This window comes from Elephas maximus, chromosome 12, assembly GCF_024166365.1.
Source record: "Elephas maximus indicus isolate mEleMax1 chromosome 12, mEleMax1 primary haplotype, whole genome shotgun sequence".
NCBI classification, from domain to species: Eukaryota; Metazoa; Chordata; class Mammalia; order Proboscidea; family Elephantidae; genus Elephas; species Elephas maximus.
In genome coordinates, this window is record NC_064830.1 from 42,410,532 (window position 1) to 42,430,554 (window position 20,023).

At 44.9% G+C, this 20,023-nt stretch overlaps 1 protein-coding gene across 1 annotated transcript in view; it reads right to left on the reverse strand.

Moving 5' to 3' along the window:
• Window positions 1-20,023, reverse strand: part of ADCY3 (adenylate cyclase 3) — a 125,440-nt gene that overhangs the window by 9,035 nt on the left and 96,382 nt on the right. The window contains exons 8-13 of the mRNA XM_049902748.1: window positions 19,184-19,361; window positions 11,946-12,068; window positions 11,472-11,614; window positions 11,135-11,296; window positions 9,382-9,469; window positions 8,258-8,374 (exon numbers count right to left, since the gene is read on the reverse strand). Of these exons, the coding sequence (XP_049758705.1) occupies window positions 8,258-8,374; window positions 9,382-9,469; window positions 11,135-11,296; window positions 11,472-11,614; window positions 11,946-12,068; window positions 19,184-19,361 (811 nt within the window). The remainder of the gene's footprint in view (window positions 1-8,257; window positions 8,375-9,381; window positions 9,470-11,134; window positions 11,297-11,471; window positions 11,615-11,945; window positions 12,069-19,183; window positions 19,362-20,023) is intronic.

The following is a 20,023-nucleotide window of genomic DNA, read 5'->3' on the forward strand; positions in this document are numbered from 1 at the left end:
CATACATAACAATCTACGAACCCTGAACAACAAACACAGATTTAGAGACGGAGAACGAACTAATACGGGGAAGCAGCGATTGTTTCCAGAGCCTGGAGCCAGCGTACCAGTCAGGTACGGCACAAGCACAGAGACCTGCTCCACCCCCCTGAACTAACCCCGGGAGGGGGACCAGCTGGTTCCACGGGCGGCGTGGGACGCAGCCGGTAGGAGAAGTCCCCGGGAGGCAGTGACTGATCTTGGAGCAGAAAGAGCAGCATCCGAGCCGGGGAACCGTCCCGCAGGGATTAGGACTGCACGCAGCGGATTTTCTGGAAAAACTAGTTTCCCAGTGATGGCTCGGAGACAACAATCCATATCAAACCACTTAAAGAAGCAGACCGGGACAGCTTCTCCAACCCCCCAAACAAAAGAATCAAAATCTTTCCCAAATGAAGATACAATTTTGGAATTATCAGATACAGAATATAAAAAACTAATTTACAGAATGCTTAATGATATCACAAATGAAATTAGGATATCTGCAGAAAAAGCCAAGGAACACACTGATAAAACTGTTGAAGAACTCAAAAAGATTATTCAAGAACATACTGGAAAAATTAATAAGTTGCAAGAATCCATAGAGAGACAACATGTAGAAATCCAAAAGATTAACAATAAAATAACAGAATTAGACAACGTAATAGGAAGTCAGAGGAGCAGACTCGAGCAATTAGAATGCAGACTGGGACATCTGGAGGACCAGGGAATTAACACCAACATAGCTGAAAAAAAATCAGATAAAAGAATTAAAAAAAATGAAGAAACCCTAAGAATTATGTGGGACTCTATCAAGAAGGATAACCTGCGGGTGATTGGAGTCCCAGAACAGGGAGGGGGGACAGAAAACACAGAGAAAATAGTTGAAGAACTTCTGACAGAAAACTTCCCTGACATCATGAAAGACGAAAGGATATCTATCCAAGATGCTCATCGAACCCCATTTAAGATTGATCCAAAAAGAAAAACACCAAGACATATTATCATCAAACTCACCAAAACCAAAGATAAACAGAAAATTTTAAAAGCAGCCAGGGAGAAAAGAAAGGTTTCCTTCAAGGGAGAATCAATAAGAATATGTTCTGACTACTCAGCAGAAACCATGCAGGCAAGAAGGGAATGGGACGACATATACAGAACACTGAAGGAGAAAAACTGCCAGCCAAGGATCATATATCCAGCAAAACTCTCTCTGAAATATGAAGGCGAAATTAAGATATTTACAGACAAACACAAGTTTAGAGAATTTGCAAAAACCAAACCAAACCTACAAGAAATACTAAAGGATATTGTTTGGTCAGAGAACCAATAATATCAGATATCAGCACAACACAAGGTCACAAAACAGAACGTCCTGATATCAACTCAAATAGGGAAATCACAAAAACAAACAAATTAAGATTAATTAAAAAAAAAAAAAATACACATAACAGGGAATCATGGAAGTCAATAGGTAAAAGATCACAATAATCAAAAAGAGGGACTAAATACAGGAGGCATTGAACTGCCATATGGAGAGTGATACAAGGCGATATAGAACAATACAAGTTAGGTTTTTACTTAGAAAAATAGGGGTATATAATGAGGTAACCACAAAAAGGTATAACAACTCTATAACTCAAGACAAAAACCAAGAAAAACGTAACGACTCAACTAACATAAAGTCAAACACTATGAAAATGAGGATCTCACAATTTACTAAGAAAAACGCCTCAGCACAAAAAAGTATGTGGAAAAATGAAATTGTCAACAACACACATAAAAAGGCATCAAAATGACAGCACTAAAAACTTATTTATCTATAATTACCCTGAATGTAAATGGACTAAATGCACCAATAAAGAGACAGAGAGTCACAGACTGGATAAAGAAACACGATCCATCTATATGCTGCCTACAAGAGACACACCTTAGACTTAGAGACTCAAACAAACTAAAACTCAAAGGATGGAAAAAAGTATATCAAGCAAACAATAAGCAAAAAAGAAGAGGAGTAGCAATATTAATTTCTGACAAAATAGACTTTAGACTTAAATCCACCACAAAGGATAAAGAAGGACACTATATAATGATAAAAGGGACAATTGATCAGGAAGACATAACCATATTAAATATTTACGCACCCAATGACAGGGCTGCAAGATACATAAATCAAATTTTAACAGAACTGAAAAGCGAGATAGATACCTCCACAATTATAGTAGGAGACTTCAACACACCACTTTCGGAGAAGGACAGGACATCCAGCAAGAAGCTCAACAGAGACACGGAAGATCTAATTACAACAATCAACCAACTTGACCTCATTGACTTATACAGAACTCTCCACCCAACTGCTGCAAAATATACTTTTTTTTCCAGCGCACATGGAACATTCTCTAGAATAGACCACATATTAGGACATAAAACAAACCTTTGCAGAGTCCAAAACATCGAAATATTACAAAGCATCTTCTCAGATCACAAGGCAATAAAACTAGAGATCAATAACAGAAAAACGAGGGAAAAGAAATCAAATACTTGGAAAATGAACAATACCCTCCTGAAAAAAGACTGGGTTATAGAAGACATCAAGGAGGGAATAAGGAAATTCATAGAAAGCAACGAGAATGAAAATACTTCCTATCAAAACCTCTGGGACACAGCAAAAGCAGTGCTCAGAGGCCAATTTATATCAATAAATGCACACATACAAAAAGAAGAAAGAGCCAAAATCAGAGAACTGTCCCTACAACTTGAACAAATAGAAACTGAGCAACAAAAGAATCCATCAGGCACCAGAAGAAAACAAATAATAAAAATTAGAGCTGAACTAAATGAATTAGAGAACAGAAAAACAATTGAAAGAATTAACAAAGCCAAAAGCTGGTTCTTTGAAAAAATTAACAAAATTGATAAACCATTGGCTAGACTGACTAAAGAAATACAGGAAAGGAAACAAATAACCCGAATAAGAAATGAGAAGGACCACATCACAACAGAACCAAATGAAATTAAAAGAATCATTTCAGATTATTATGAAAAATTGTACTCTAACAAATTTGAAAACCTAGAAGAAATGGATGAATTCCTGGAAAAACACTACCTACCTAAACTAACACATTCAGAAGTAGAACAACTAAATAGACCCATAACAAAAAAAGAGATTGAAACGGTAATCAAAAAACTCCCAACAAAAAAAAGTCCTGGCCCGGACGGCTTCACTGCAGAGTTCTACCAAATTTTCAGAGAAGAGTTAACACCACTACTACTAAAGGTATTCCAAAGCATAGAAAATGACGGAATACTACCCAACTCATTCTATGAAGCCACCATCTCCCTGATACCAAAACCAGGTAAAGACATTACAAAAAAAGAAAATTATAGACCTATATCCCTCATGAACATTGATGCAAAAATCCTCAACAAAATTCTAGCCAATAGAATCCAACAACACATCAAAAAAATAATTCACCCTGATCAAGTGGGATTTATACCAGGTATGCAAGGCTGGTTTAATATCAGAAAAACCATTAATGTAATCCATCACATAAATAAAACAAAAGACAAAAACCACATGATCTTATCAATTGATGCAGAAAAGGCATTTGACAAAGTCCAACACCCATTCATGATAAAAACTCTTACCAAAATAGGAATTGAAGGAAAATTCCTCAACATAATAAAGGGCATCTATGCAAAGCCAACAGCCAATGTCACTCTAAATGGAGAGAACCTGAAAGCATTTCCCTTGAGAACGGGAACCAGACAAGGATGCCCTTTATCACCGCTCTTATTCAACATCGTGTTGGAAGTCTTAGCCAGGGCAATCAGGCTAGACAAAGAAATAAAAGGTATCCGGATTGGCAAGGAAGAAGTAAAGTTATCACTATTTGCAGATGACATGATTATATACACAGAAAACCCTAAGGAATCCTCCAGAAAACTACTGAAACTAATAGAAGAGTTTGGCAGAGTCTCAGGTTATAAAATAAACATACAAAAATCACTTGGATTCCTCTACATCAACAAAAAGAACACCGAAGAGGAAATCACCAAATCAATACCATTCACAATAGCCCCCAAGAAGATAAGATACTTAGGAATAAATCTTACCAAGGATGTAAAAGACCTATACAAAGAAAACTACAAAGCTCTACTACAAGAAATTCAAAAGGACATACTTAAGTGGAAAAACATACCTTGCTCATGGATAGGAAGACTTAACATAGTAAAAATGTCTATTCTACCAAAAGCCATCTATACATTTAACGCACTTCCGATCCAAATTCCAATGTCATATTTTAAGGGGATAGAGAAACAAATCACCAATTTCATATGGAACGGAAAGAAGCCCCGGATAAGCAAAGCACTACTGAAAAAGAAGAAGAAAGTGGGAGGCCTCACCTTACCTGACTTCAGAAACTATTATACAGCCACAGTAGTCAAAACAGCCTGGTATTGGTACAACAACAGACACATAGACCAATGGAACAGAATTGAGAACCCAGACATAGATCCATCCACGTATGAGCAGCTGATATTTGACAAAGGACCAGTGTCAATTAACTGGGGAAAAGATAGCCTTTTTAACAAATGGTGCTGGCATAACTGGATATCCATTTGCAAAAAAATGAAACAGGACCCATACCTCACACCATGCACAAAAACTAACTCCAAGTGGATCAAAGACCTAAACATAAAGACTAAAACGATAAAGATCATGGAAGAAAAAATTGGGACAACCCTAGGAGCCCTAATACAAGGTATAAACAGAATACAAAACATTACCAAAAATGATGAAGAGAAACCCGATAACTGGGAGCTCCTAAAAATCAAACACCTATGCTCATCTAAAGACTTCACCAAAAGAGTAAAAAGACCACCTACAGATTGGGAAAGAATTTTCAGCTATGACATCTCCGACCAGCGCCTGATCTCTAAAATCTACATGATTCTGTCAAAACTCAACCACAAAAAGACAAACAACCCAATCAAGAAGTGGGCAAAGGAGATGAACACACATTTCACTAAAGAAGATATTCAGGCAGCCAACAGATACATGAGAAAATGCTCTCGATCATTAGCCATTAGAGAAATGCAAATTAAAACTACGATGAGATTCCATCTCACACCAGCAAGGCTGGCATTAATCCAAAAAACACAAAATAATAAATGTTGGAGAGGCTGCGGAGAGATTGGAACTCTCATACACTGCTGGTGGGAATGTAAAATGGTACAACCACTTTGGAAATCTATCTGGCGTTATCTTAAACAGTTAGAAATAGAACTACCATACAACCCAGAAATTCCACTCCTAGGAATATACCCTAGAGATACAAGAGCCTTCATACAAACAGATATATGCACACCCATGTTTATTGCAGCTCTGTTTACAATAGCAAAAAGTTGGAAGCAACCAAGGTGTCCATCAACGGATGAATGGGTAAATAAATTGTGGTATATTCACACAATGGAATACTACGCATCAATAAAGAACAGTGACGAATCTCTGAAACATTTCATAACATGGAGGAACCTGGAAGGCATTATGCTGAGCGAAATTAGTCAGAGGCAAAAGGACAAATATTGTATAAGACCACTATTATAAGATCTTGAGAAATAGTAAACCTGAGAAGAACACATACTTTTGTGGTTACGAGGGGGGGAGGGAGGGAGGGTGGGAGAGGGTTTTTTATTGATTAATCAGTAGATAAGAACTGCTTTAGGTGAAGGGAAAGACAACACTCAATACATGGAAGGTCAGCTCAATTGGACTGGACCAAAAGCAAAGAAGTTTCCGGGATAAAATGAATGCTTCAAAGGTCAGCGGAGCAAGCGCGGGGGTCTGGGGAACATGGTTTGCGGGGACTTCTAAGTCAATTGGCAAAATAATTCTATTATGAAATCATTCTGCATCCCACTTCGAAATGTGGCGTCTGGGGTCTTAAATGCTAACAAGCAGCCATCTAAGATGCAGCAATTGGTCTCAACCCACCTGGAGCAAAGGAAAATGAAGAACACCAAGCCCACATGACAACTAAGAGCCCAAGAGACAGAAAGGGCCACATGAACCAGAGACCTACATCATCCTGAGACCAGAAGAACTAGTTGGTGCCCGGCCACAATCGATGACTGCCCTGACAGGGAGCTCAGCAGAGGACCCCTGAGGGAGCAGGAGATCAGTGGGATGCAGACCCCAAATTCTCATAACAAGACCAAACTTAATGGTCTGACTGAGACTGGAGGAATCCCGGCGGCCATGCTCCCCAGACCTTCAGCTGACACAGGACAGGAACCATCCCCGAAGACAACTCATCAGAAATGAAAGGGACTGGTCAGCGGGTGGGAGAGAGATGCTGATGAAGAGTGAGCTAATTATATCAGGTGGACACTTGAGATTGTGTTGGCAACTCTTGCCTGGAGGGGGGATGGGAGGATAGAGAGAGAGGGAAGCCGGCAAAATTGTCAAGAAAGGAGAGACTGAAAGGGCTGACTCAAGAGGGGGAGAGTAAGTGGGAGTAGGGAGTGAGATGTATGTAAACTTATATGTGACAGACTGATTGGATTTGTAAACGTTCACTTGAAGCTTAATAAAAGTTATTATAAAAAAAAAAAAAAAAAAAGATTACAGCCTAGAAAACCCTATGGGGCAATTCTACTCTGTTACATGGGGTTGCTGTGAGTTGATAATCAACTCGAAGGCTCCCACAACAACAAAACCGGAAGTAGGAGTAAGTCTTCAGCCTTCAAGTCCAGTATGCTCTTCTCCACATCACACTGTTGTTTAAGGAGGGGCCGTGGGCCAGTCAACCTCCACTCACAGCTTCCCTGAATGACCAGCTAGTCTTGACTCAAGCATTTCCATTCTGCGGAAGCGCACCACCTCCTGGAGTCCGTTCACCGAGCCCACTGCTGGGCAGACAGAGTCAACAGAACATGTGTCCATAAACTGAAAGCGAACCTGCTTTTCTGTAACTTTCACCCACTGGAGCTTGTCTGACTCTGGGGAGATTCTCAGCACGTGATTCTAGCACGTGCAAAGTGTTACTTTCCCTAGTTTTTCACCTCTCCACTGGTGACAGGATCTCTACATGTCGTGCAGAGTATCCATAACCCTGTTAAACAGTGGTCTACTCTGACCATGCCAGGAGTCCGGGGCTTCTGTTTTCTGGGCTGTGGGCACCATGCAGCTTGTGGTCGTGCTAGGTTCTGGAGCTCCTGACTCCTGGTTCCAGGTGGATTTTTCATCAGTTGGTTAAAGCCCTAGAGCTTTTTCATCTACACCATTGCAGAATAAGTTTCCATGCTTATTCCTGCGTTTAAATTGTTAAAGAAAATAAAGCAAGTAATATGACATTATATTTGAAAAAAGTAGGCCTTTTAAGAGAGTATACTGGTTCTGCCAAAACTGGACAGGTGTGATGACTGGCAGGAGAGCGCCACAACGACAGCCAAAGTCAATGCTCAGTAAATGTCATGTCTCGGCTCTGAGTCCCTAGGTCCTGTCACTTCTCCCTAAGAAAGCAGCAGGCTGCCCCCTCGTGGGACTCCATATTTCTCCATGGACTGAGGAGAGTATAAGAGAGCAGGAACAGAAGGTGATTTTGTCCGCCCCCAGCCACTTGGGCTCTGTGAAGCTGCCAGCCCCCTGACCTTTAGGAAGGTCCGGCAATGTTCCAATGGGTGAAGGCTGAGCAGAGGAGAGCTCCTTTAGGGGAACAGGTATGCCTCCCTGGTCCTGATGGACACCCGGCACTAGCCACACTACAAACTTGAAGATACGCAGAGTGCTTATGAGCATTGTGTCCCTTGAGCCAGAAGGAAGAAAACCCAGGACTGGGATTTAGAACTGCCTCAATTCTTGGCTCTGTCACTTACTGGCTGTGTGACCTAGGACAAGTAAATTAACCTTTCTGAGCCTCAGTTTTGTCATGAATCTGCAGATAATACCAAGCTCTTAAGATTGTAATAAAGAGGGCCAGGCACATGGTTTGGGGTTCCTGCATTCTGGGGAGGGAGGAGCTGTGGGGAAACAAGCCAGTCTGAGAGTTTTCCTGGATGACAGGGAAAAACTCCCTCCATTTGGCCAGGGTGATCTGTTACGGAGCCTGAGTGCCACTCCAAACCTGTGTCTAGTGTTTGGGAATGGGTTGGTAGACTGCTCGTGCTGGCCAGTATGGAAGCCCTTCTACACCAAGAGCAGTGTGTCCCTTTACCAAGGACAGCAGGAGCTCACCATGTCCACAACGTTTGCCATAACCAGAATGAAGATGGCTAACATGGCCCAGGTGTTCCTGGCCCAGCGGGTCCGGTCGATCCATGTTGAGAAAGCCACGAGCTTCTTAGGAAAGGCCTAAAAGGAATGGGATTTCAAGGGCTATGAGTCTTTATCACCCTCTTCCCCTATAGGCATGACTGCTAATGACTTGGGCAGCTTCCATACTCTAGTCCCAGGAACTTAAAAAGTAATGCTTTGTGCGCAAGTCAACAGGAAATTGACAGAGGGCAGTAGGGCAGAGCCGAGAGAAGAGTGCAGGGGTCCTGACATTCTGCATCACTTCTCCTTGGTGGGGTTTGTGAAATACTATGGCCTTCAGGTATCGAAGCCCTTTCTAGAGCAGACTCAGTGACTACCCCAGGAGGCTGTGGGCAGTACCAGCCAGCAGTGCCCACTCCCTATCTCTGGGAATGGTTTTCAGTGCCAGCCATACTAACTGGTTGCCATCTCTGCCTAGCTACCTCTTCCCCTTCCTGGGTCAGTATACTTAAATACTCCAAGATACCCAACAAGCCACCCACCAGATGAATTTTCCTAAAATACTGCATACCCCAGGGCCTAGAAGAGAAAGTATTAATATGAGTCAGAATTGACTCGACTGCAATGGGTTGGAGCCCTGGTGATGCAGTGGTTAAAAGCATGGCTGCTAATCAAAGGGCTGGCAGTTTGAATCCACCTGGTGCTCCTTGGAAACCCTATGAGGCAGTTCTACTCTGTCCTTTCGGTTGCTACGATGTGGAATCGACTCAGCGGCAATAGGTCTGGTCTGGTCACAATCTGGGCCAACCCACGTTCCAGCTGGGCCTCCACTGCTGTTCTGCATAGGCTCCCATTTATCTAGACTCTGGCTTACCATCTCATCCACCAGCACCAGAGCCTAATCTGTAGTGGGTGTTCCAGTGAGAGTGAGTGGATGAATGTGGAATAAATGAATGAAAGGATAAATGCCTGAACCACCCTAAGAGAAGACAGTCTATTGGTAAAGACTTGACGGGAAGCATAGCTCCACCAATACCCAGTTTCATAGGAGGGAACACTCACTTCCCAGGAGGCCCTGAGCCAAAACAAAAAGTGCTTTTTACCCGGGGAAAGATGGCAGCCAGCGAGCAGATTGTCAAGACCAGGAGCAGAACCTCCCCAACCACAAAGGTCACGTAGTTTGTCATTAGCCTGTAACAGAGATTTTGGGAAGGAGACCAAAGGAGTTAGTGAGATTAGGTGAGGGCTTAGAAGAGTTAAAGAAAGCTTTACAGTTGACAAGGTCCTTCCACATCCTTTTTATCTCATAACTCAGACACTTGCTGTTTCCAAATTCTCCTCCCCATTCTCAAACCCATTCCCATTTGTCAAGAACACCAAAAACCTCTATGTTGCTAAATCCAATGCTTGATTCTTGGTCACTTCTTATCCCTCCTTGAAACATCTTTCTCTTTAGTTTTCAGGATCTTTTCCATCCTCTGCTGGTTCTTTCTTGCCTCCTCCATTTAGAGACACTGCTGTGCCAGTACCTAGTCCTTGAGCTGCTTCTCTTTTCTGTCTGCACTCCCCCTTGAGTGGTATCTCCAACCACATCCTTGCCCTGAACTCCAGATTATATATTCAGCTGATGCCTTGACGGCTCCATTTAGTGACCTAGGCATCTCAAACTTAACTTGTCCAAAACCAAATTCCTAAGCTTTGTCTCCCCAAACCTGTTTTCTACATTCTCCATCTTGGTTAATGGCAACTCATCCTTCCAGTTGCTCAGGCCAAAAATCTTGGGGAGATCCTTAAATCCTTAACTCCACTCTTTTACACCCCATAACCGAACTGTCAGCAAATCCTGTCAGCTCTATCTTCAAAATATATTCAGAATTCATCCTTTGATTAATCAAATTCAGAATCCAATCACTTATGGTCATCTTCTCTGCCTCCAGCCTGGTCCAAGTCACCACTGTCACTTGTCTGGGTCACTGCAATGCTGTGTTCATTGCTACATCCCCAGGCACAAAGTAGGCAATCAATAAGTATTTGTGAAGTGAACGAGTTTGATGTTAACAATCTTGAGACTGGGACAGGTATTACAGTCCTCATTTTACAGATGAGTTAACTGATGTCCCACGAGCTTTCACAGTGACCTGCCCAAGGTCATACAACTAATAGGCAAGGAAGCCACGTCCAGGATTAAAAAAGGTGTGACTGAATCCAAGGCTCTTTACAGCTCTCCAAACTGTAATCAGAGGTGGGCTCCACACCTCATCCTTTTCTGGTAGGAAATCCCAGAGCAAGAATGAGCTGCTTGTGGCCCATGGGGAGGGCGGGTGGCTGTAGTCACCCACCAGTTGAGGCTCCACAACAGCTGGGCAAAGACTCTATAACCCTACCTTGGCCCAGAGGATCTGCTGCTGTTATAGAGATCGGTCTGGGCTCAGACTTTATTAAGATGAACCAAGAAGGGGATGCGACATCTGCCCCGGCGACTGAGGTTGAGGCAGTGTCTCAATCCCCATCCTCTGTCTCTGTGTCCCAAGATCTACTCTGGGGCCCATCCAGCTAAGGTCTCCATCCCGTCCTGGGTCCCTGTCCCTTGCTCTCTCAGCCCTGGCCATCCCCATTTGATGGTAATGCTTCTCCAGAACCGGGGCGGAGGGAAGAGTGCCTCTGGATCTGCAGTTGGCTAGGGCCCTGGGAATGGAAACACGTTGTCAAGGTCTGCATCCCAACATCAGGCTCCAGCAGAGGCGCCCAAACCCTAATATCTCTGTGAGGAACCTCAGCAGCTTTCACTCTCCTGGCCCAGGCTGGCCTGGAAACAAGCCCTCATCCCCTCAGCTCCTGCCACTGCCCCTTGCTCACCCGGGGTCGATGAGTATCTCGACCAGCGCCGTACAGAGTAGGACAACGCAGGAGCAGCTGAAGGCGGCCCCACTCTGCTTTTCCTTCTCCACCGAGTAGCGGGTTTCCATTTCCGGGTCCATAAACCGCATGGACAGGAGGAAGGTGTTTCTCTTCTTTACTCTGCAGTGGAAACAAGCCCCGTGAAACCCAAACGCCATGTCTCCTCAGCCTAGCAAAAAGGGGAGTACAACGGGCCATGCTGGAGATGACTGTAGTTTTCTGAAGCCCATGGTAGGGCCAGACAGGGCACGTGTTGAGGAGTGAGGTGCCAGGAGATGTGTAGTCAGCCACTTACACCTGTGCAGACTCTCGCTCCAGCAGGGCCTCGTTGAGCAGCTGGTTAAGCTCATGTTCGTCCTCAGAGGCGTCCACCACGCGATCAGCCAGGTCCTGAAGGTGCAGCCTCCGACGGGGGTTGGGGAATGAGGGGTTGTCTGCCTATAAGCCAATTAGGCAGGGTTACAGAATAGAATTTCTCATGCATGTCCTCATTGACCTCAAATCTAGAGGCTTTTAGGATATCAGAGCTAGACAAGGCCTCAGTGAGCACGTCTCTTGACCCCCCCACCCCTACCTCATATAACTGATAAGGAGATGGCATGGGGGAATGACCTACCCAGGTTCCATTGCTAAAAAGAAGCAGAGCTGGGCTGGTAGCCAGGTCCCCCACCCCCAGCACAGAGCTCTTCCTGCACATCTTGGTATCTCCTGCTCCCTGCCCACCTCTTGACACTCAGCGACCCCTCCTGGCCCTCAGCCTTGTGTGCACCTGGGCATCATGCTCCTCAGCCTCCTCCGATATAGATCCGGTGGTGATCCCATTGGGCTCCTTGGTCTCGATGAGGGCAGGAGAGCTGGGCTTTGAGAAAGGTGGTGCTCCATTTGGCAGGGCCTGCAGTGGGAAGAGTGGTCATCGGGGCCCCCAGAGACTGCCAGCTGCCCACCCCTGTGGTGGTTGGTCCACTGTCATCCGGAATTTTCCTGCTAGAGTTTAGAAGCCTCATAGACTCAAAAATGTCACTAGTAAGTTCCTCCTCTAGAGCATTAATTTTAAAATGCTATAATTTCCTAGTATCGGTTCCTACAATTAACAGTTTTCTAAGGTGAGAAAGACTCAATTGTTCCTACTCAATGACAGTAATTCACTGAGGTCTTTTTTGCTGTACAGCCCTGTCAAATGCCTTCCAAATGTCTGAATAAAAAAAAGAAACCAAACCCGTTGACAATGAGTTGATTCCGACTCATAGCGACCGTATAGGACAGAGTAGAACTGCCCCATAGAGTTTCCAAGGAGCGCCTGGTGGATTCGAACTGCTGACCTTTTGGTTAGCAGCCGTAGCACTTAAGCACTACACCACCAGGGTTTCCAGTGTCTGAATAACTATATAAAAAAAAAAAAAAACAGCGCCATCGAGTCAATTACGACTGAATGGGTCCCATAAATTCCCCCAATGATTAAAGTAAGCACTGTGGCAGAGGTAATCAACTCACTCGCCCATTTAACTAGTGTACTAAGTACCTACTGTGTGATAGGAACTTTCTAAACACGGGGGTGCAGACAAAGCTCCCTGGCCTTGCAGAGCTTACACTGTGATGAGGAGAGGCAGACAATAACCAAACAAGCAAAATACATGGTGCACACAAAGATATTAAGTGCTCTGGAGAAACAAAGTAGGAGGGGACAGAGGGATTGCTGGGGTCGGAGGGCAGAGGGTAGATGGGGGAGGTGTCACTGCAAACATGGCATTTGGTAAAGACCTGCAGGCACAACCCATGCAGCTATCTGGGGAGGAGGCTTCCAGGAAGAGGGTGTAGCCAGTGCAAAGGCCCTGGAACAGATGAATGCCTGGAGTGTTTGAATAACAGCAAGGAGGCCTGTGCTGCTGGAGCAGAGGAAGTGAAGGAGGAAAAGGGAAATGAGGTCAGAATGCACAAGGGCCAGACTGTGTAGGGTCTCCTGATCCCTAGAGGACTCTGGCTTTTCCTCTGTGTGAGATGAAAGACCCGTGGAGGCTTTGAGCAGGGGAGTGACATAATTTAACATTTGTTATGGATTGAATTGTATCCACCCAAAAGACATTGAAGTCATAACCCGTGATACTTGTGAGTGTGACCTTGTTTGGAAATAAGGTCTTTGAAGATGTCATCAGTTAACATGAGGTCATATGGGAGTAAAGTACCCTAATCCAATATGACTGGTGTGATTACAAAAAGTGGAGAAGAGACACAGAGGTAAGACACCATGTGAAGACAGAAGCAGAGACTGGGGTGATGCATTTACAAGCCAGAGAATGCCAAGGGTTGCCAGGAACCACCAGAAGCTGGATGAGGCAAGGAAGGATCCTTACTAGAGTGTTTGGAGTGAGCATTGCCCTGCCAACATCTTGATTTTGGACTTCCAATCTTCAGAGCTGTGAGACAATAAATTTGTTGTTTTAAGCCACCCACTTCAGGGTACTTTTTTACGGCAGCTTTAGGAAACTAAGACAACATTTGAGTAGGGTGACTCTGGCTGCTGTGTCAAGAAAGAGAACAGGGGCAAGAATGGAAGCAGGCTGGTGGGTTGGGAGACCACCGTAGTACTCCGGGCACAGGGTGGCAGGGCTGGACAGGGATGGTGACTGTAAGGGGTGAGAAGTGGTGGGAGAGCCAACAGAACTTGCCCATGGACCATAATGAGACGAGTCAAGGATTACTTCAAAGTTCTTGTCCTGAGCAACTGGACGAATGGAATTCCATTAACTAAAAAGGGGAAGAATGAGGGAGGGCCAGGTTTTGGATGAAGTTGCGGGGGGAGACCAGGAACTAAGCTTTGGCCACATTAAGTTTGAGATGCCTCTATTGTATATACAGAGCCCCTGGGTGATGCAAATGTTTAACATGCTTGGCTGCTAACTGAAAGGCTGGAGGTCCAAGTCCACCCAGCAGTGCCTTGGAAGAAAGGCCTGGCGATCTGCTTCAGAAAGGACGCAGCCTTGAAAATCCTGTGGAGTACAGTTCTATACTGACATACATGGGGTCACCATGAGTCAGTCACCTCAATGGCAAGTGGTACTGTATACATAAATGGAGATTACCAAGTGGCTATGAGATCAATTTAGGGGAGCTTTTGGGGCTGGAGATTGAAATTTGGAAGCTGCCAAAGAGGGCATGTAAAACAACAAGACTGAATGAGATCAACAATGAGATTAATAAAGATAGAAAACACAAGGGCATGTCCAGGCTCCAGCATTAAGATATCAGGGAGAGGGTTCAGAAGCTCTTCAACACTTTGGGAAGGATTCACTGTGATAATTCTTCTCCAACTTTCCTCCTCATTCTACTCAACTAATCTGTGGGGTGTGATTTCTGCTGATGGAGTTGTATTTGCTACCCTAACTTCCAGAGAAGTAACTCTCCTCATTTCTTCCCTAGAGTATTCAGACTTTTATTACTTCTAAGTGACTGTTGTGCAGATTTAGTGATCTGTCCTGGTCACATCCCAGTATAGCCTGAGTTGGGGACTTTCTAAACAGTTGTTCAGTTCATCTCATAGTATGAGTTGGTTCCTTATCAAGGCACACTAGCGGCTGATGGCTGTTGCAGAGCCTTGTAGTTAAGACAACGGGTATAATCTACAGCAGCTCAGCTTCTCAGACACATTAAAGACAAGACTTGTCGCTGTGCTGGTATGTAGTGGATGCCTGATAACTATCTGATGAGTGACAGATGACAAAGAATTAATTTCTCTAATAAGCAAAGAGCTCCTGAAAATCAATGAGGGGGAAAAAAGGTTGTCAAAGGTTAGACATGCATGTGCAACTCACAGAAGAAATCCACCTGACCAACATCACGTTAAAGGTGTCCAGCTTTGCTCACAATTAAAGAAACGGGATTTTTAAAATGAGACATCATGGTTTCATCAATTGGATTAACAAAGACAAAAGTCGTTAAAGTACCCAACAGCAGCCAGGGCACGGGGAGGGTGACAGAAGGTGGGTAGACAACATGTGTTAAAATTTAAGTGTATATAACCTTTAACCCAGTATGTCCACTTCTAAAAACTTATGTTTTTCAGGTAGGGGTGGTAAGAAATTGTTAAAAGTCAACTGTGCAAAGCTGCTGAAAATCTAGATTTCCTCAAAATGCCAGTGAAAGAAGTCTTAAAAAGATAGCACCTCCCATGTTTCCATTAGAAAAGGTGCTGACTTATTTGTGTGACAAAATGTTCAAGAAGAGGAAAAATGACGTCTAATTTGAACACAGCAACCCGTCCCGGGTCAGGCAATACCTGAGGTGACAGACAGCAGTAAACCAGACGGACCCCGTTCTTACCCTCACATAGCACATCTGCTTATATTCTGGGTTTTTAAAAAATTTTCAGTGAACATGTGCTTTCATTTATTTGAGCCCATTACTGTTAAAAGAATTTATTGCAAAAATAAGACAGCATTCAAAAAAAAAAAAAAACCTGCTGCCATCAAGCCGATTCCAACTCATAGGGACCATATAGGGCAGAGTAGAACTGGCCCCATAGGGTTTCCAAGGAGCGGCTGGTGGATTCAAACTCCTGACCTTTTGGTTGGTAGCCTTAGCTCTTAACCACTGCGCGACCAGGGCTCCAAGACAGCATTTACCAATCAGTAAAATAAAGAGCTGTAGATTTAGACAATGCAATAAATTACAAAACCACCATTGAGAGATTGTTCCGATGGCCCTCTATATACTCTATGGCAGGGCTGCTTAACCTCTGTTTCCTGCACATATTTCACGTACCCCTAACCTTTAATTTCCCGTATCTCCACTGACCCTGTTAACTGGTGACCTGACAGCTTCTGCAACGCATGTCTGGAACTCGAAGATCAAGAACTACCGGCCAATATGCTACGTGGTCGGCAGCTGGCCAGTGTCCAATGCTTCCTCCACACCCAGGCCCTGAGTTTGTTGGCTGTCCCTGACTGCTGTATGTTTTAAGGGACGTATCAGGGAACTCACCTTTTTTTAATTTGAAAATTTACACAACTACTTCAAAAAAATGGCTCTGCTGATGCTCCTGATGATTTCTGTACCTCAGTTCCCACCTCTGTGTCCTCACAAGGGTGTCGTGTGCTGGGGATGATTCCTGCCTCAAATTAAGCACTATGCAGAGATTTATTAAATCAAACAAGTAAACAAAATACTAGAGCAAACTAGAATGAGTGTTGTTGTCACCAAGACTGCTGTGTGACTTTAAGGTGGTTTCTAACAACACGAAGGAGCCCTGGAGGCGCAGCAGTTATGCACTCAGCTGCTAACCGAAAAGTCAGCAGTTGGAACCTACCAGCCGCTCCCCCGGAGCAAGCTGTGGCAGTCTGCCATGCAGACTGCTGCTGCTGCTGTTGTTAGGTACCACCGAGTCAGTTCTGACTCATAGCGACTCTAGGTACAACAGATTCCAGATCACAGCCTTGGAAACCCTATAGGGCGGTTCTACTCTGTCCTGCAGGGTTGCTACGAGTTGGAATCAACTCAACGGCAACAGGATACCAATGAAACCCTATTTCCTTTATTTTTTAAAGAAATAGTATTTTTCAAGTTATTAAAAATTTTATATGCCAGTAACTAAATTTCCTATCACTTCAAAAAGTAGCTGACTTTTAAATGACTGTCATCTTTTGTCGAATAACATAAAAAAAGATATATTTTTAATTTGTCCTATTGACTATATCGGAGCCCTGGTGGTGTAGTGGTTAAGAGCTAAGCTGCTAACTAAAAGGTGAGCAGTTTGAATCCACCAGCCACTCCTTGGAAACCCTACGGGGCAGTTCTATTCCAACTATGAGTTGGAATCAACTCGACAGCAACGGGTTTGGTTTGGTTTTTGGCTACTGAATATATTAGATACATATCCATATTAAAAATGCAAACAACTCACGTCAACTTTGTGGCAAGGTCAAGTCTTACTTCATGGGGTGCTACTTTCCAACCTGAAACTTCTACTTTTCTGAGAGACAGCTTCTTACTGTTCTGGGTTCTTTGGAGCCTTTACTGTAGCTCAGACTTTATACTCAGCACAAAACACCTTGTTCTGTTCTTTGCTTTAACGCTCAGCGCCACGTGGAATTTTAAGTTACTCAAGGATGGAGAAGATGTCATATAGACCTCTGTGCAGCCCCTGGCACCAAGCTGGCGCAACTTGCACATAGGAGGGACCCTGCAAAAGCTGGGAGGCAATGTGGCTGGCTTGTTGGGAGCATGGGCTTTGGTTTCTAATTCCAGCTCTGGGACCTACTAGATCCAAAGATTGTGCAAGGTTCTGGGCCTCAATTTACTCCTCTGTAAAGTGGGTATAATAATAGCCCCATCTTACGGGGTTGTCTTGAGGATTAAGTGAAATAATGGATGCAGAGAAGTAATCAACAGTGGTTTTGACTAGACTCGTTGAACAATGAATCTTCTGTTTGTGTGACTGACTTGAGAGCCCTCATATGCTGGGGGAAGGGAGAAAGCATTTAGTTTTTCTTTAAAACTTTATCAGGAGTCACCGCTTCAACCATCACTCCTTCAGCCTCATCAGAGTGGGCTTTTCATTAGCCGTAGTTAGGTAAAGCTTCAGCCATGGAATTGTCCTAAACAACATGCCATCCTCAAGAGCTACCAAACTCAACGATATATTCCCATGACTGGAAGAATGGGAATACAAGGAATAAAAACAATTTCCATGGCTATCTAAGTTGCAACAATTGGTCTCAACCCAGCTGGAACGAAGGAGAATGAAGAACACCAAAGACACAGGGTAACTATGAGCCCAAGAGACAGAAAGGGCCACATAAACCAGAGACTACATCAGCCTGAGACCAGAAGAACTAGATGGTGCCTGGCTATAACAGATGACTCCCCTGACAGGGAACACAACAGAGAACCCCTGAGGGGGCTGGAGAGCAGTGGGATGCAGACCCCAAATTCTCGTAAAAAGACCAGACTTAATGTTCTGACTGAGACTAGAAGGACCCCAGAGGTCATAGTCCCTAGACCTTTTGTTAGCCCAAGGCAGGAACCATTCCCAAAGCCAAGTATTCAGTTAGGGATTGGACTGGACTATGAGATAGAAAATGACACTGGTGATGAGTGAGCTTCTTGGATCAAGTAGACACATGATCTATGTGGGCAGCTCCTGTCTGGAGGGGAGATGAGAGGGCAGAGGGGGTCAGAAGCTGGCCAAATGGACATGAAAACAGAGAGTGGAGGGAAGGAGTGTGCTGTCTCATTAGAGGAAGAGCAACTAGGAGTATACAGCAAGGTGCATGTAAGTTTTTGTATGAGAGACTGACTTGGTTTGTAAACTCTCACTTAAAGCGCGCGTGCGCACACACACACACACACAAAATTTCCATGTTCAGCAAAGGACGGTAAAGGGATCAATTTCTGCAATAGCTGCTGGTAGCTTCTAATAAGCTTGACCATCAGGAAGTGTGTGGTTGGTGGGTAAAACCTGGGGAAGCTGCTGAGTGCACCGCAGTCTGTGGAAGTTCAGGGAAACACGGGGCAAAGGCCAGACCGGGGGGCAGGAGCACATGAGGGCTTGGTTTTTTCTGTCCCATTCCTTCTTCATTTCCCACTCATGAAACCCTCCATGGCCTTGGGTCTCCTACTTCGATGAGTAAGCCAACTCCACTGCATTCCCTGCCCCCTGCTGCCCTCACACTTCCTCCTCTGGAGGCCACATTATTCCTGTGGCTTCGACTGTACCCTCCATGCAGGGACTCTGACCCCCAGCCCAGCCACTCCTGAGTGCCATGGAGACACCTCCAGTGGCCTCCCCTTCTGACACTGTCTCAGGATGCACTATGTCACCTTCATTTCAACTTGACATGAATTCCACCCACTTCTCCCCTGACCCAGCTTTCCCTCTGACAGAACGCTACCACCAACTAGACTCGCCTTCACAGTCACCCACCTTCAAGTCCCGCCAATGCTTCTTCTACAAGCTCTTTTTTTAATCCCTTCCATTCCATCCCCCTAATTCAGGCAATGGGGTGGGGGACTCACCGAGCCGTTGAGGCCATTTTGGGTGGCTGTTTTCTTCACCTCTGGCTTGGATGCAATGATGAGGTAGGTTTCGATGCCCTTCTCCTCCAGGTAATCGCAGCGGCTGCCTCCATCGCCTGGCTCCACGTCAAACTCTCCTTTCAGGCAGTCCATGGTGCTCTGGGAGATATGCACGCGCCTAGGTTGCAGAGAGAGGCCCTCAGCTCAGGCCGGGGCTTCCCCACCCCAGGACCACACTGGCTAGGCTGCTGCTGAGTGTATCTCCTGGGACTAGGGGCAGATGGGCAAGTGGAGATGTGCAGTAAGCAATGCTGCCACCAGGAGAATGGCCAGGAGGTCCTGCTGCTAACGAGCTGTGTGGGGATGTGTCACCTCTCTGAGACATCTACCGCACAGGGCTGGTGGGAAGACCAAATGAGATCTGAAATTTAAAAGTCTCTCTGAGCTCTCAGTTCCTAGGATGTGAGTATTACCCACCTTGCCTGATTTTCAGTTGTGACACCTGCCATGAGGGGTTATAGCACCCATTCTGAAGAGTCCCCACTGAGGGACAGCTCACAACGGCCTCTGAAGGCAGCTCCCTGGCACAGGCAGGAAAGGTATCCCTGGTGTCAATGTCAGCCCAGGCTGGGCTTACCCTCAGGTAAGCGATGGAGCCTGCAAAGTCATCCCTCAGTCTGTGCATCCTGAGGGCAGGGTCTGCTCTGCTGACTGACTGCCTTACGGTGTGGGGTAGCTCACGTAAGATGTGCAGGTGCTTTGTACCCAGCACACTGCTGCCTCAGAGCCTACTGGTCTCATCGCTAGTAGGGTTAACACCCCTGGGGGAGCTGCTGCAAT